Source organism: Gekko japonicus, unplaced genomic scaffold (genome assembly GCF_001447785.1).
Source record: "Gekko japonicus isolate JY-2015 unplaced genomic scaffold, Gekko_japonicus_V1.1 scaffold913, whole genome shotgun sequence".
Lineage (NCBI taxonomy): Eukaryota > Metazoa > Chordata > Lepidosauria > Squamata > Gekkonidae > Gekko > Gekko japonicus.
This window is the reverse complement of record NW_015175383.1, coordinates 805,519-818,726: the sequence shown is the minus strand read 5'-3', so window position 1 is coordinate 818,726 and position 13,208 is coordinate 805,519. Positions and strand designations below refer to the sequence as shown.

Genomic DNA, 13,208 nt, shown 5'->3' with positions numbered 1-13,208 from the left:
TTTGTCTTCTGACAGGTACGTCAAGCGTGGCCAGAGCATGGAGTGCAACATTTGATGAACTTATAGGCAAGCATCTTGAGACCTTCTTTCATAAGCACATGTCTATGGATGCTCCTGGAGTGTTAGCAGAATACCCAGACATCTTTTCTGTTTTCATTATCTTAATCTTAACAGGTAAGAAAGAAAAGATCCAAGTTTTTGAAGCTTCTCTGGCTAATAATTCATTGTTCTTCTGCAATCCTCTTGTTTGCTTTTGCGGGAAAAGGGAACACCCTCATTTATTTTGGCTTTGTTTTTAAAGCTTCTTTGTTTGTTGTAAGTGTCAGGTTGACCTGTTGAGTGACTGCAGAGTTAGAGCTGCTGTGGCCACCTCCTGTTCGTAATTGCTTTGATAAGAATTGTGTCCTAGGTGCTGAAGGGAAAGTGAGGAAAGAACTGCAATAGGGACTTTATACCTTGCATGGTAGGGAGATGGAATCTGAAAAGCTGTGGACGCTGCAGAAGAACTTAGGTTTGTAACTCTCACCTTCATAAGCTGCCAGTTCATATAATGTCCCAGCCAGGAGGTTGTGGAAAAAAGAAGACCGAATTGCAACCACCCTGTTGGATGGCTGTTTATTTTAGAAGAGTCAAAACATTAAAATATGTATGTATGAGTGCAAAATTCTCAAACAAAACAAAAAATCTTTCCAGCCCCGTAGTTGCATGTAATTTATGCTGAAACTAAAGCCAGCCGTGTATTTACTTGAAACCAAATGCCATTTTTATAAAAATGCAAGATCTGTGCAGACTCCCCCCCCCCCCCCCCCCTTTGTTTTTTGTTCGAACTGGTCTGATGAATCGTCTGTAGATATTCTGGTTCAGTCTACTTTTTGCAGGTTTTCCAAAGGATACAGACCGTGGAGGTGTGATCTTGAGGTGTGGACTTTGAGGTTGTTTTTCCCCACCCTGAACAGGTTCCTCATTCTGCATCAGTAACCACTTTTGAAAGTGCCCATATTTTAAGTCTGTCAAGCTTGTGGGCAGGGAAGCTGTAATGGCAGAGAAATGGCTGCGAAAAACACCTACTGCACAAAGGAATTGTAGCATGAATACTTTATCACTGCAACCCATAGCAAGTCTGAAACATGTGAAGCAGCCTTATACTGAGTCAGACCACTTGGCCTACCAAGATCAGTATTGTTTCCTCTGTCTGGCAGCATCTCTCCAGGATTTCAGGGGGAGGTCTTTCATGTCAACTTACTACTTGATCCTTTTAACTGGAGATGTGAGATACATACAGAGCCGATGCCCTGCCATACTATGTTAATGAACTGGGCTTGTTGGTAACTTGATTTGGCAGCCAAATTAAAAAGAGAGAGAAATAAGACACATTGTTTTTTCTTTGTCGGTGGAGTGCAGAAGGTCTAATTATCCAATCAATTTTTCTAGGACTCTTAACTTTTGGAGTGAAAGAATCTGCAATGGTTAACAAAGTGTTCACTTGCATCAACGTTCTTGTCTTGGGCTTCGTGATGGTGTCAGGATTTGTGAAGGGGTCAATAAAAAACTGGCAACTCCCTGGTGACACTGTGACGAATACAACAAACACCTCACATCTGTACAAGTATGTGCCAGCTTTTGTCCCCCCCCCCCTTAATATATGTATGCTGTGGGTTTCTTTGCGTTGATGCGTGCTATGTAAATTCCATCTTAAGAATTCATTTTTGCTTAGTTTGATTCCATTAGTTAAAATGTGTTTAGACTAGAGGTGTGTGGTTCATGAGGTGCCCCCAGTGTGAGCACATGTGCTGTGGCTGTGTGCATGCAGAGGCATGGTTTGTGTACTGACAGCTCTGCACCGGAGAGCAAGTGGGAACCCCCCCCCCAGTTGTTGTGATGATGATGCCTTTTTTGAAACCTCCACTCCTCTGGAAATTGGGAAGCTGTATACACGCAACCCACATGGCAGTGCTGTTTTACACAAACAGTGCCTCCAGTTTTAACTCAGTCCAGCTGGAGACCAGCCGGTATCCCAGCATGCTGCTCAAGAGACTGTACTTTGGCCATGAATGTGGCCCACAACCTGCAGGCATCCTTCAGGGCCTGTTCTGTCTACAGTGAAAATAAAATAGAACACATTGGCTCAGATCCTATACCTTTGCTTCTCTCCAGCTGCTGCAGAGGCGATCCTCTGCTGCAGAGCTCACTTCTGTCACGCTAGGCAACTCCACTTGCACAATTCCAGTGTCAGACTTTGTCGGAACTGGCTAACACCACTTCCTTCTTCCATTGAGGAAAGCTTTACACCAAGAGGGAGGAAAATCTTCAAGATTTTGTTGCTAAATCTGCCCCGTATTTCCAGTCAAAGAAGGAATCCTCTTACCTCCTCCTAAACCACACTCTGAGATGGATTTTCCCAGTCCCGCTAAGTAACACAGTGGGCCCTTTGTCTCTGTCCTGGCTCAGGCCACTGGCTACTGCGCTAGTTTTCCAGGAGCTCAATTTCTTTGGAATTTGACTGCCAAGAGTTGGCCCCTGAGCTCAGAGGGGTGGATGCACCTCCTTCCTTTGTTGATCGCTCCTTTTCTTGACCCACTAACCCTTCTCTTCCAGCAGTCCAGAAGAGCCATTAAAAGAATTTACTTGCTTTAGTGAATAGCGGTGATAGCAGCTGAGAGATGCTTTGCAAGTTCATTCCGGGGTGTACAGTAGGCTCACTCCAAATTCATTTATTGAGCCTGGTCTAATTCTGAATAAATGGATTTTTGGATTGGCTGCTGGATCTGTGCTTCTCAGTTTTTGTTGAGTCAATTTAACATGTCTATAACGCTTGAAGAAAATTGTGCCTCTTGAACAAAATGAACAAACCAAATAGGATGAAATGTAAAGCTTTTTCAAAAGAAATGCACAGGTCATGTGCCACTGTATGCATCTACTGAATGGTGGAGCATTCCCAAATGCATATTGTTCAGTTGGAGCAAGCTGGGGGTTGGTTTACGTGCTGCCAAAGCACATGGAGGCTACCAGAAACTGCTCAACATGGAGGATATTTTTGAGGTGGGGGGTGATTTGTGTAGTTTTTGGATACAGTACTGCAGCATCAGGGGTGGTCGTGTAGTGGTTAGAGCATTAGACTAGGACTGGGGATACTTAGGCTTGTATTCCTATTTGGCCATGAAGCTCACCGGGTGACCGTGGGCCATTCACTGCCTCTGTTTCTCTCCCCCTCCCCGTCAGGGTGACAGAGAGGGTGACACCTCACTAGGTTGTTGTGATGATGAAAGGAATGAGGAGGGTGGAACTCTTAAGGAGCTATCTGAAGAAGAGTTATACCCTTCTAAGCCCCTTCAGTGGCCTTCGAAGGTCGTAACTCTGTTTAGGATTGCACTGTTAATTTGGGCTGAACTGCTGGAGAGGCAAGCAGCTGTCAGAAGCTTTCCTTATGATTTACAAAGTCATGCAAGGTTTAATAATGAAAGATCAAAAGGGCCGTAAAAATCCCTTTTGAATATCCATTCTTGAATAAATCTGGCAGTTTTGTAGATACTTAGGGGAAAAAATCTTCAGAAAATAATCAAGGGTTCGTGTAAGCCCTGTTCAATCAATGCCTACTCAAAAATAATTCACACAGATTCAGTGGGATTTCCTATGTACAGAGAGTATTAAAGCCTTTAATATGCTGGGCTTTGTAGTGATTTCAAATCTGCATGCCCTTTGTGTGGCCCCAAAACTTTGGGCAGATCTACACCACAGATTTTTAAAACTGTTTTGTGTTCCCACACCTGAGGAAACCATGGGAACTTTTGTTTATTTAAAAGTTATAGGCCCACATTTTTTCCAGATAACCGGGACCCAGTGTAGGTTGCAACAATGAATCAGTACCAAATAACTTTATAATGGTAATTTGGAATGGCAGCTATGGATCGCTAACAGAATATCGTCAAACTCCAGTGGGGTAGCCTTTTTATTCTGTTACAGCAAAGCCAAAAATGAATCTTGTGGCTCCAAAAAGGAATAGCAGTTTTTGGTGAAGCATGAGCTTTTATGTGGTTTGCCAAGCTACAGTTCCCAGGATTCCTTGAAGGAAGGCTGTGATGCTTAAACCAATAGCAAACTGGATACTTAACACTAATGCTGTAGTGTCTCTTACTCTAGAGAGAAAGTGATAAAATCACAATAACCTAGTGAGGAAAAGATCAGCCTGAGAAAAGCGCATAGAGTAGGTCTTTTCTCTGTGAAAAGTATGTCTTGTTTCAAGGATATCCTTTGACCCTGTGATATCTTGTTAACAGAATCCCCTCTGGTCTCTTGTTTGATGTTTTTAGTGTCACCCAGGAAGAAACCCCACATGGTGCTGGTGGATTCATGCCCTATGGTTTCTCTGGAGTACTATCAGGGGCAGCTACTTGCTTTTATGCATTTGTAGGATTTGACTGTATTGCCACCACAGGTAAGGTCACAGTATTCACAGTGAGTGAGCACAGTTCTTCATTGTGGATTCTGTCTATGTGTAGGCCTGATTTGGATGTTGCTGTTCAGGATAGCATTAAACCATATGGAGAACGGGAAGTAAAACAGAATTCTCAGCCTGTTAGCCTTGTAGCGTGGGATGCCTGTAAACAGTCAGCAGTGCTGCAGGTGGGAATTAAAGCAGTAGCCAGAACGGTTGACTGGAAGTAATAACTAAGCAGAATTGCATAATAAACATTGGCTACAGGTAATAACATGTTTAAATGCTTCTGTTTTGCTGGGTGGAGGAATCTCCAATAAATAAAGGATGCTTGTAATTTGACACATCAATGAGAAGGCTAGACAGAACTCTTTCCCCTGGGTCCAAGTGAGGAAGGTACGTTTGAAGGTGCCTTATACCTAACCAGACCGTTAGTCTAGCAAAGTCAGTGTTGTCTAACCAGCTGTGGCTCTCCAGGGTCTCAGAGGCCTTTCACATCACTACCATTGTTTAGCCAGAGATACCTGGGACTGAACCTCGGACCTTCCTCAGCGTGCAAAGCAAATGCTCGGCCACTGTGCCATGGCCTCTCCCCTTGAAGGTGAAGTCACAGGATATGATGAAAAGCAGTATATGTTCCTTCCCGCATCTTTTTGTGGTGACCAGGCACTACCAAGTTACACGTATCAGTGACCTCTGGTGAGCTTTGCCTGCAGCAGCAGCAGCCCCCCAGTGTTTTAACTGTCCAGCACAACAATAACTGTGCCCAAGTCATACGCGCTTTCCAGCATTCACATCAGAACATGCCATGTCTTTGATGTCCTATCATCATATTGGCTGTGAAGAGTTCATATCACTGATTTGTGTCCCCCAGTTGTCCTTGCTGATCCATTGGTCTGTGGCTTTTAGGCACTGATTTTCGGGCAGAGATAGGTGATTCTAGCGGCTTTAATAAATGAAATAGAGATCTAGGTGTCCCCCAGATATTGATGACAGCCAGCTCAAAATTATGGACGAATCTCATACTGTGGCTTCATGAGGCTACTAAAAAGCACCAGGTTATAACACCTAACCCTGTAGTAAGTCAGGGTGGGTGGAGGGAGATGACATAGTATCGTCAGATTGTGGTTGGTAAATGAGTGAAAGACCTGTCCCCGAGTCTCCTTCTAAATGTTCTAGTTTATTAAACGTATCGGGCAACCAAAGCTTGAAAACTGATTGTTGTATGTTTGGAAGCCTTCATATCGGGATAGACATCTGCAGGGCATTTCCTTTGAAATGCTTTGTTTTAATATCTGTAGCCTCTGTAGAGAATTATGAGGGTTACGGTTTCTAGGTTTTTTAAAAGCTTCTAGCTCTTGTCGTTGATAAACTCGAAAGGAAAGAAATTTGAATTACTTAGAAATGGAGACAAGTAAAAGAAAGTCAAATTCCATTATACTGAATCATGTAACTTGTTTGAACTCTGGTGTGATTGAACCAAGCTGTTTCACATTTAGAGGAACATTCTTGAATGTCACAGTTATTACCAATGTAACTACATGCCATTGGCTATGGTAATTAGCTATACATTATTAATTCTTCATGCAGAAGCTAATCACGTTTATGTGGTTTTTCCTGCGGAGCATGTCGCCCATCCACCGTGGTGGTGGTGGTAAAGAATCTTAATTTTGTTTACTAGGAATACATACTTCATCCCATGTGGATCTCATCCCATTCCCAAGTTTAATGTTGCAAAAAAAAAAATTGCTTTCTGTCCCAAATCTTAATCGAGTAACAAAAAAAAGTGGAGGTATGAGAAAAATCTTGCATAAATAAAAATTGATTGAATGAAATGCTAAAAACCTGAAAGAGGAAGCTTACCTTTTATATACCGTCTTTGTCAGTTAGCTACAAGACAATGGCAAACTTTGATTTGATGATGATAAAAACCTGAAAGAGGAAGCTTACCTTTTGGCAAATATATACCGTCTTGTCAGTTAGCTACAAGTCAATGGCAAACTTTGATTTGATGATGCAAGTAGGATTACTTTTTCTTCCATGACATCACTGGCTGGTAAACTTGTTTTTTTTTGCAATAACAGTTTCTGTGTTGATTGATTTTTTTTGCAGGAGAGGAAGTCAAAAACCCCCAGAAAGCAATTCCAATAGGAATTGTGGCCTCGCTTCTGATTTGCTTTGTTGCGTACTTTGGAGTGTCGGCTGCTCTCACCCTCATGATGCCTTACTACCTACTAGATAAAAACAGCCCTTTGCCTAATGCATTTAAGTATGTGAAATGGGAAGGTGCAAACTATGCAGTGGCTGTTGGCTCACTTTGTGCTCTTTCTACCAGGTAAGTGCTGTTGCTTCCTTTGACTTGGTCAGTGAAGGGGTTAACAATCCTATTCTACAGCAGAAAGCCAAGGGTGCTTCATGAGTTGTGTGCCTTAAGCAGGTTTTCTGACTTGGATCCCGATGCCTGACATTTCCTGAAATGAAATGTTTTCATCTGCAGAAATGGAATTTCCCTGCCTCTTCTCTGCCTTTAGCCCAAATGCCCCTTAAAATGCTGCTGCTTGGCAGGGGGGTCGGGTTGGGGGGGTCTGAGGTTTGCTGTGGGAGGGGAGAGTTGGTGAAAATCATGCCCCCCAGCATGTGCAGAAATCTTAGGTGGGATCCAGCCCAGTATTCATAATTAGATTCACGCTTCTGAAGCAAAAGTCAAGGTGCTCTGACTCCCCCGTTGTCCTGCAGCGTAGGATGTCTCTTTTGATCCCTGACTGCTTAGCTGCTGTTCTGTGGTTTTTTACCTGTGTGGTTTACTTTCTATTGTATTGATAACTTTTAATATTTTGAAAGCTGCCTCAGGAAAACTTTGTACTGAAAGGTGGGGTATAAAACTGGATTCTTACTGATAAACAGATATGAAAAGCAAGTGGGTAACCTATGAGGAATTGAAAAGAAGGACACACCCCCTTTCCCTCCCCTTCCTCAAACTTCCTCTGGCTTTTAAAGACTGTGAAACAAGCTACTGGATTTAAACGATTGGTAGGGAGAGCTCCAGATGCAAGTGGAAATTGAGGGCAGGAAGGGACTGGTACCACATTGTCCATCTCCCTACCACCCATGATCTTCATTCTTCATCCCAATTTAAATGTGTTACACTGCTAAAGGGCCTGCTCCCCCTCTCAGTTTAAAAAAAAATAGTTCAAAAGATATTAGGGATAAAAGATAACTTTCTTAACAATTGTTTAAGTTACAAAGAAAACACCTCCCGGTAACAACTCAGAAGTTGTTGGGGAGTAGGTATGGTAGGTAGGAAAATTTGACTTGATGCTGCCTATATCTCACCCCTAAGAGACCATTTACATTGCCATCCTGTGCAAATGGGCTTAAAAAGGTATAATTCTACTCAGGTAGGCTCTGTAGGGTATTGCATGTAGCTGCCTAACGATAGGCCTCAGGCCTCTGGAAACATGCTGTTGGTCAATGTGGTGACTCAGTGAGAGAAAGGCATAGTAAATATCATGAAAGGCACTCGTTTCAGCATCCTCAGATACAGGATTTTAGAAAGCCCAAATCATCTTCTGCTTCAGAAAGGGCACGTCTGAAACCATCCCCAGATTTTCAACACGTATTCACTCTTTAGTGTATTTGTAGTATTATGGTTTGACTTGATCTTAATGTGATGTCTGACACTGTCTTGGGTACAATTTACTGCTTTTATTTTATAGTTTCTGGACTTTTAAACATCAGCTACCTAGAATTCCATTTTAGGAATAAAAACAGGAGCTTAAAATGTTTATTTAGATGTAGAGTTGTCAGCTCTGGACTGAGAAATACCTGGAAATTTGGGGAGTGGAGCCTGAGGAAAGGGTGGGATTTGGGGAGGGGAGGGACTTTAGTGGGATATAAAGCAGCCACTTTTCCAGGTGAACTGATCACCTGGAGATCGGTTTTAATCAGTGTTCCCTCTAAGCTGAGTTAGTGTGAGCTAGCTCACAGTTTTTTAGCTTCTGGCTCACAAGTTTTTTGTCTTCACTCAGGAAGGATGGCTCCAGAGCAAACTAATTCATGCAGCAGCCAAATCGCTCACTCACAACTTTAATGCCAGGAGCTCACCAAGTAGAATTTTTGCTCACAGGACTCCACAGCTTGAGGGGAGCACGTAATCCCAGGAGATTCCCAGCGACCACCTGGAGGTTGAAGCCAAAAATGAGAGATCACAGGAGGAAGTGGAGATCCAACAGCAACATCCGTGACAAAAATAAAGAAGAGTCAATAAAGATATGTTGCAAAATCATTTACTGTAGTAATTCTGTAGATAATAGAAGATATTTTTCTACAGAATTACTACAGTAAATTATTTTGCAACATATTTTTATTGACTCTTCGTTATTTTTGACACGGATGTTGCTGTTGGATTTCCACCACCTGGAGGTTTGCAACTCAATTTAGAATGTTGCAAAACTAGCTTTAGAATTAGTTCAAAATGAATTGCATGAAGTCCTTAATGGAGCAATCCTAAGCAGTCAGCATGCTTAGAGGTTGTAGCACTATTTCGGATTGATCTGTAAGACTGTTGAGTGGAGGCCATTTGAATGATGGAAACCCCAGCTTTAGTGAGAGAGAGAGGAGAGAGTTTTCTAGGTTGCACTTCAACAAGATTGCAAAAGCCTCCATTCTCTCCTTTCTCTTCCTCATTCCGGCTTTAGATGCCCATACTGCAAATTATTTTCACTCTGTAAAGAATGTACATTCCTTAGCGTAGAGATGAAGTCCATTTTGCTGGAATGTTTCTATGCTGTATTTGCTGATGTGTGGGAATGTAAGATATGTATTCACAATAACTTCTGCCTTTGTCTCTTGCTAGCCTGCTTGGGTCCATGTTTCCAATGCCTCGAGTCATTTATGCCATGGCAGAAGATGGGCTCCTGTTCAGATTTTTGGCTCGTGTCAATGAGAGGACAAAAACTCCGATGATTGCTACGATAATATCAGGAGCCGTGGCAGGTGAGACCAGATCCACACTTCAAACAACACAAATTAATGTTCCACCTCTGTTTTAACCACAGCCAGCTCACCGTAAGCAATTTCTGCCATATGATTTCAGCCTGCCAACTGGTCAAGTTCACCTGGGTGCAGATAATACTAGGGCTTTTTTTGTGGCAGTACTCGCTGGTACTGAGTACTGAAATCTTTGGGGGGGAGGGGCTCCCCTAAGGGGGTAGTTGGTGAAAATCAGTGCAAACTTATATATGAAGACTTACAATCTTTTTTTTAGTACAGCCCCCCCTATAATTCCCCGATCTTGATTCTAAGATAAGTCTTTGAAAACTTGGCTCTTGCTTGCCTGTTACAGTTTTTTAATCTTGTCCTTCATCCAAGTAAGGCAGGACAGTGCATCTGATTCTCTCCTCCTCTGTTTTATCCTTGTGCCATTTCTCTTCATTAGTGCCCTTCTGGCAAATAATCCTTGTACCAATTTGTTTGGTCTTTTATTGGGTTATATCACCTATGGAAAACTCACGCTCTTGGAATGGCACATATTGTAATGGCTACTCCAGTCATTTCTGGCATTGCTTGTTACAGGATTTCTGCCTTCTTACTGTAGGAGATCAGGCGGTCAAATTCTGTCTCCCTTTAAGCTAAACAGTCTCAATTCTGAGGTTGTGATCTCTCTGTAGATGACAACATGCTTTACTCCTCCTTGCTTTAGAGCTTTGCTTCATCACACATTCTTTCTAACACTCAAAATCATACATGCACAGCGACTGTCAGGCTTTATGTCCACCTGTATTCTTTCCAGATAGGGCTTCCTGATAGTTATGATAGCCTGAAATAAAGTGCATGTTGGGCACTGTAGGATATCTTGTGCGCCCTGACCTGGATAGCCCAGGCAAACCTGATTTCGTCAGATCTCAGAAGCTAAGCGGGCCCGACCCTGGCAAGTACTTGGATGGGAGACCTCCAAGGGATACCAGGGCTGGAATGCAGAGGCAGGCCTCTCTGAAACATCCAAGCCCCACTATGGGTTGCCAGAAGTCAGCCTTGACTTCCAGACACACACACACACAAAAACAAAAGATATCTTGTGCAAACTACTGTGAAATTGTTCTTCCTGTTGTTTATATTGTTCTTGCTTCCTCTATGCAGCAAATTGTTACTGGATTATGAGCAAGGTTCGTAATCTAAACTGGCAAAGAGGTTTAGAGTATGGAATGTAAAAAGCTTTCTATGTCCGTTTTTAGACTTAGTTTCATAAATGCATCAGTACGGTAGGGGGAGTATTTTGTTTTTCGTGCATTGTAGGTTAAGTAGAATAAGAAAAACCAGTGTACAAGCTTTCAAGTTCTATAGAACTCTTCACCAGATTGGTTGGTCAAAAAGGAAAAGGAAAAAAAAGAAAACAAAAATTATGTAACACTCCTTGCATTTCCAGTGTACTTTCCTATCTGTCCCAAAGACGTCTCTTCAGTTAAATTCTGGCATGCGAGGAGGGCGAGGGAGCATAGTCTGGTCTTGTGTGACCCCTGCTTGTATGGAGCAGGGCTTAGATATTGTTGCCAAAGGGACCCAGCAACATTCCTCACATAACAAGGGCTTTACAAAGGAATAACTCAGGTACCCAAGAGGCGTTTGTGCTCTCTCTTACCATCGAGCGTGCTGACCGCCCCAATTATTTTCTGATTAGTCAGAACATGACCAGCTCCAGGTATTGTCTCTGGTGCCGGTTCAGATGGTCTATAGGATTCTCTAAGACTTTTGGAGGATTATCTGAAAGGAGCCTCTTAGTTAAGAACTTGGTAGATAGACATTCATCTTGGAATTTAAGAACTCTTTGGACATAGTGTCAGGGAGAAGCATAGCATGGAATGGCTTTGTGTCCTGTAGATTCTAGCAACACAGAAAGAACTCTACAACTGGTTTTAGGCAAGTTTTCAGCTTTTGTGATTGTAAAACAACCACCACCACCACCATACCCGTGTGTCGTGTCTGCTAAAGGCTCAGAAACCAGATTGTTCTATGGAGATAGTTTTCAGCCGTCCAGAAGAAACGTCTATGTTCTGCAATATTTTGCTTTTCTCTAGGATTCTCACTGCCCACTGTTTACTTCTGACTGCTGAGTCCTTTCCTTTTCACCACCCCAGTTTTCTCCAGAAATTTCACCTATTCAGTCAGCCGTCCAGAAGAAACGTCTTATGTTCTGCAATATTTTGCTTTTCTCTAGGATTCTCACTGCCCACTGTTTACTTCTTCTGACTACTGAGTCCTTTCCTTTTCACTACCCCAGTTTTCTCCAGAAATTTCACTTATTCAAACAAGCAAAGCAACTGAAAGTGTTGTTTGTAGGATTACTTGTACTTTCTAGACCTTGAGGTTCTGTGCAGTTCCTGAAGACAGCCATTGTCTATTTTTTTTTTTAAAAGGTCTTCACTAGTGAATATTACTGCAGGAAAAACCCAGAAGAGAAACCCTGGCCATTCTCTTCCATGCATACATGTTCTCCTCCTCCTCCCACCACAATTTACTCATTTCTCTTTTCTCTGAGGTTGATCTGAATGGAGGTGTGCATAAGGATTGAATTGCCACAGTTACGCTAACTTGTATATGAAATGTGAATATCCTATTTTATTTAATGTTTTATTTCTGTCTCTCCCACCAGCTGTTATGGCCTTTCTTTTTGATCTGAAAGATCTTGTAGATCTTATGTCCATTGGGACACTCCTGGCTTACTCCTTGGTGGCTGCCTGCGTGTTGGTACTAAGGTATGGAGCAACTCTGTGCACAGCAGCACAGAGAAAAGACTTTGAATACATCCGATGCTTTCTCAACATACCTGTTTCAGAATGTGCCCGTTCCATAGGGCTGGTCATATAACACACACTAGCCTTATATTTAGTCTGACCATTGAGCCATTTAGCTCAATATGTATGTTAAATACTTGTATGTTGCTTTTCCACCCAATTAGGGCCCTCAAAGTGGCAAACAAATAAAAAGGCTTTGGAAACAGGACATGTATCTACATAAAATCAACGATGAAAAGCAAACAAAAAGGATTGTCAGTAAGGGTATGCCAGACGAAATGGAAAAGTCTTGCTGGTAGCAGACAGTGATCATGGGGAATAGGCAAATCCCCCTAGGCAGGCACTTCCTTTATATTGGTGCCAACACTAAGAAGGCCCTTTCTCAGATTGCCACTCATTAAGCCTTAGATGGTGGGGTGACCTGAAGTAGGGCTCTTGAATTTGGTCATAAGGGTTAGATTGGTTTGAATGGGAGTAGGCAGAACTTAAGGCATGCAGGCACCAGCCCATATAGGGCTTTGCAGGATGTTGTCTCCTCTTGATTGGTGCTGGCAGTGACTTTAAAAAGGCCTTTCCCACCATGTCCTACTTGAGGTGCTGGGAGTAGAACTTGGCACCTTTTGCTTGCTCTGCCATTAAGCAGAGTGTAACCTGTGGCTCTCGGGCCAAATGTGGCTCAGTACAGAACCAAATGGAATATTTAAATTAAGCTATATTGGAGAGGTAGGAGGGATGCCAGAATAATAAGTACATGAAAGGATGGGCAACCAAAAAGTTTTATGGAAGTAAAAGTCTTCTTAGGGATTCTTAGGTATTGCTGGTAAACCAGGTGTGAACTATGCATCTATGTGTATGTTAATGTTCTAAAAACAATTGCTCAGGGTACTCCTGGGTAAATTTACTCCTAGTAATGTACTCAAAATAGCCAGTGTTTGGGCTGCAAAAATGTTACGGATTATTAACCAACATGTCATTTATCAATAACT

At 42.4% G+C, this 13,208-nt stretch overlaps 1 protein-coding gene across 1 annotated transcript in view; it reads left to right on the top strand.

Annotated features, from left to right (window-relative positions):
• The window catches only part of SLC7A1 (solute carrier family 7 (cationic amino acid transporter, y+ system), member 1), a 55,803-nt gene that overhangs the window by 32,629 nt on the left and 9,966 nt on the right, over positions 1–13,208 (top strand). Inside the window, exons 3-8 of the mRNA XM_015425587.1 lie at positions 16–174; positions 1,432–1,606; positions 4,308–4,432; positions 6,545–6,767; positions 9,288–9,427; positions 12,081–12,183. Coding sequence (XP_015281073.1) covers positions 16–174; positions 1,432–1,606; positions 4,308–4,432; positions 6,545–6,767; positions 9,288–9,427; positions 12,081–12,183 — 925 coding nt within the window. The remainder of the gene's footprint in view (positions 1–15; positions 175–1,431; positions 1,607–4,307; positions 4,433–6,544; positions 6,768–9,287; positions 9,428–12,080; positions 12,184–13,208) is intronic.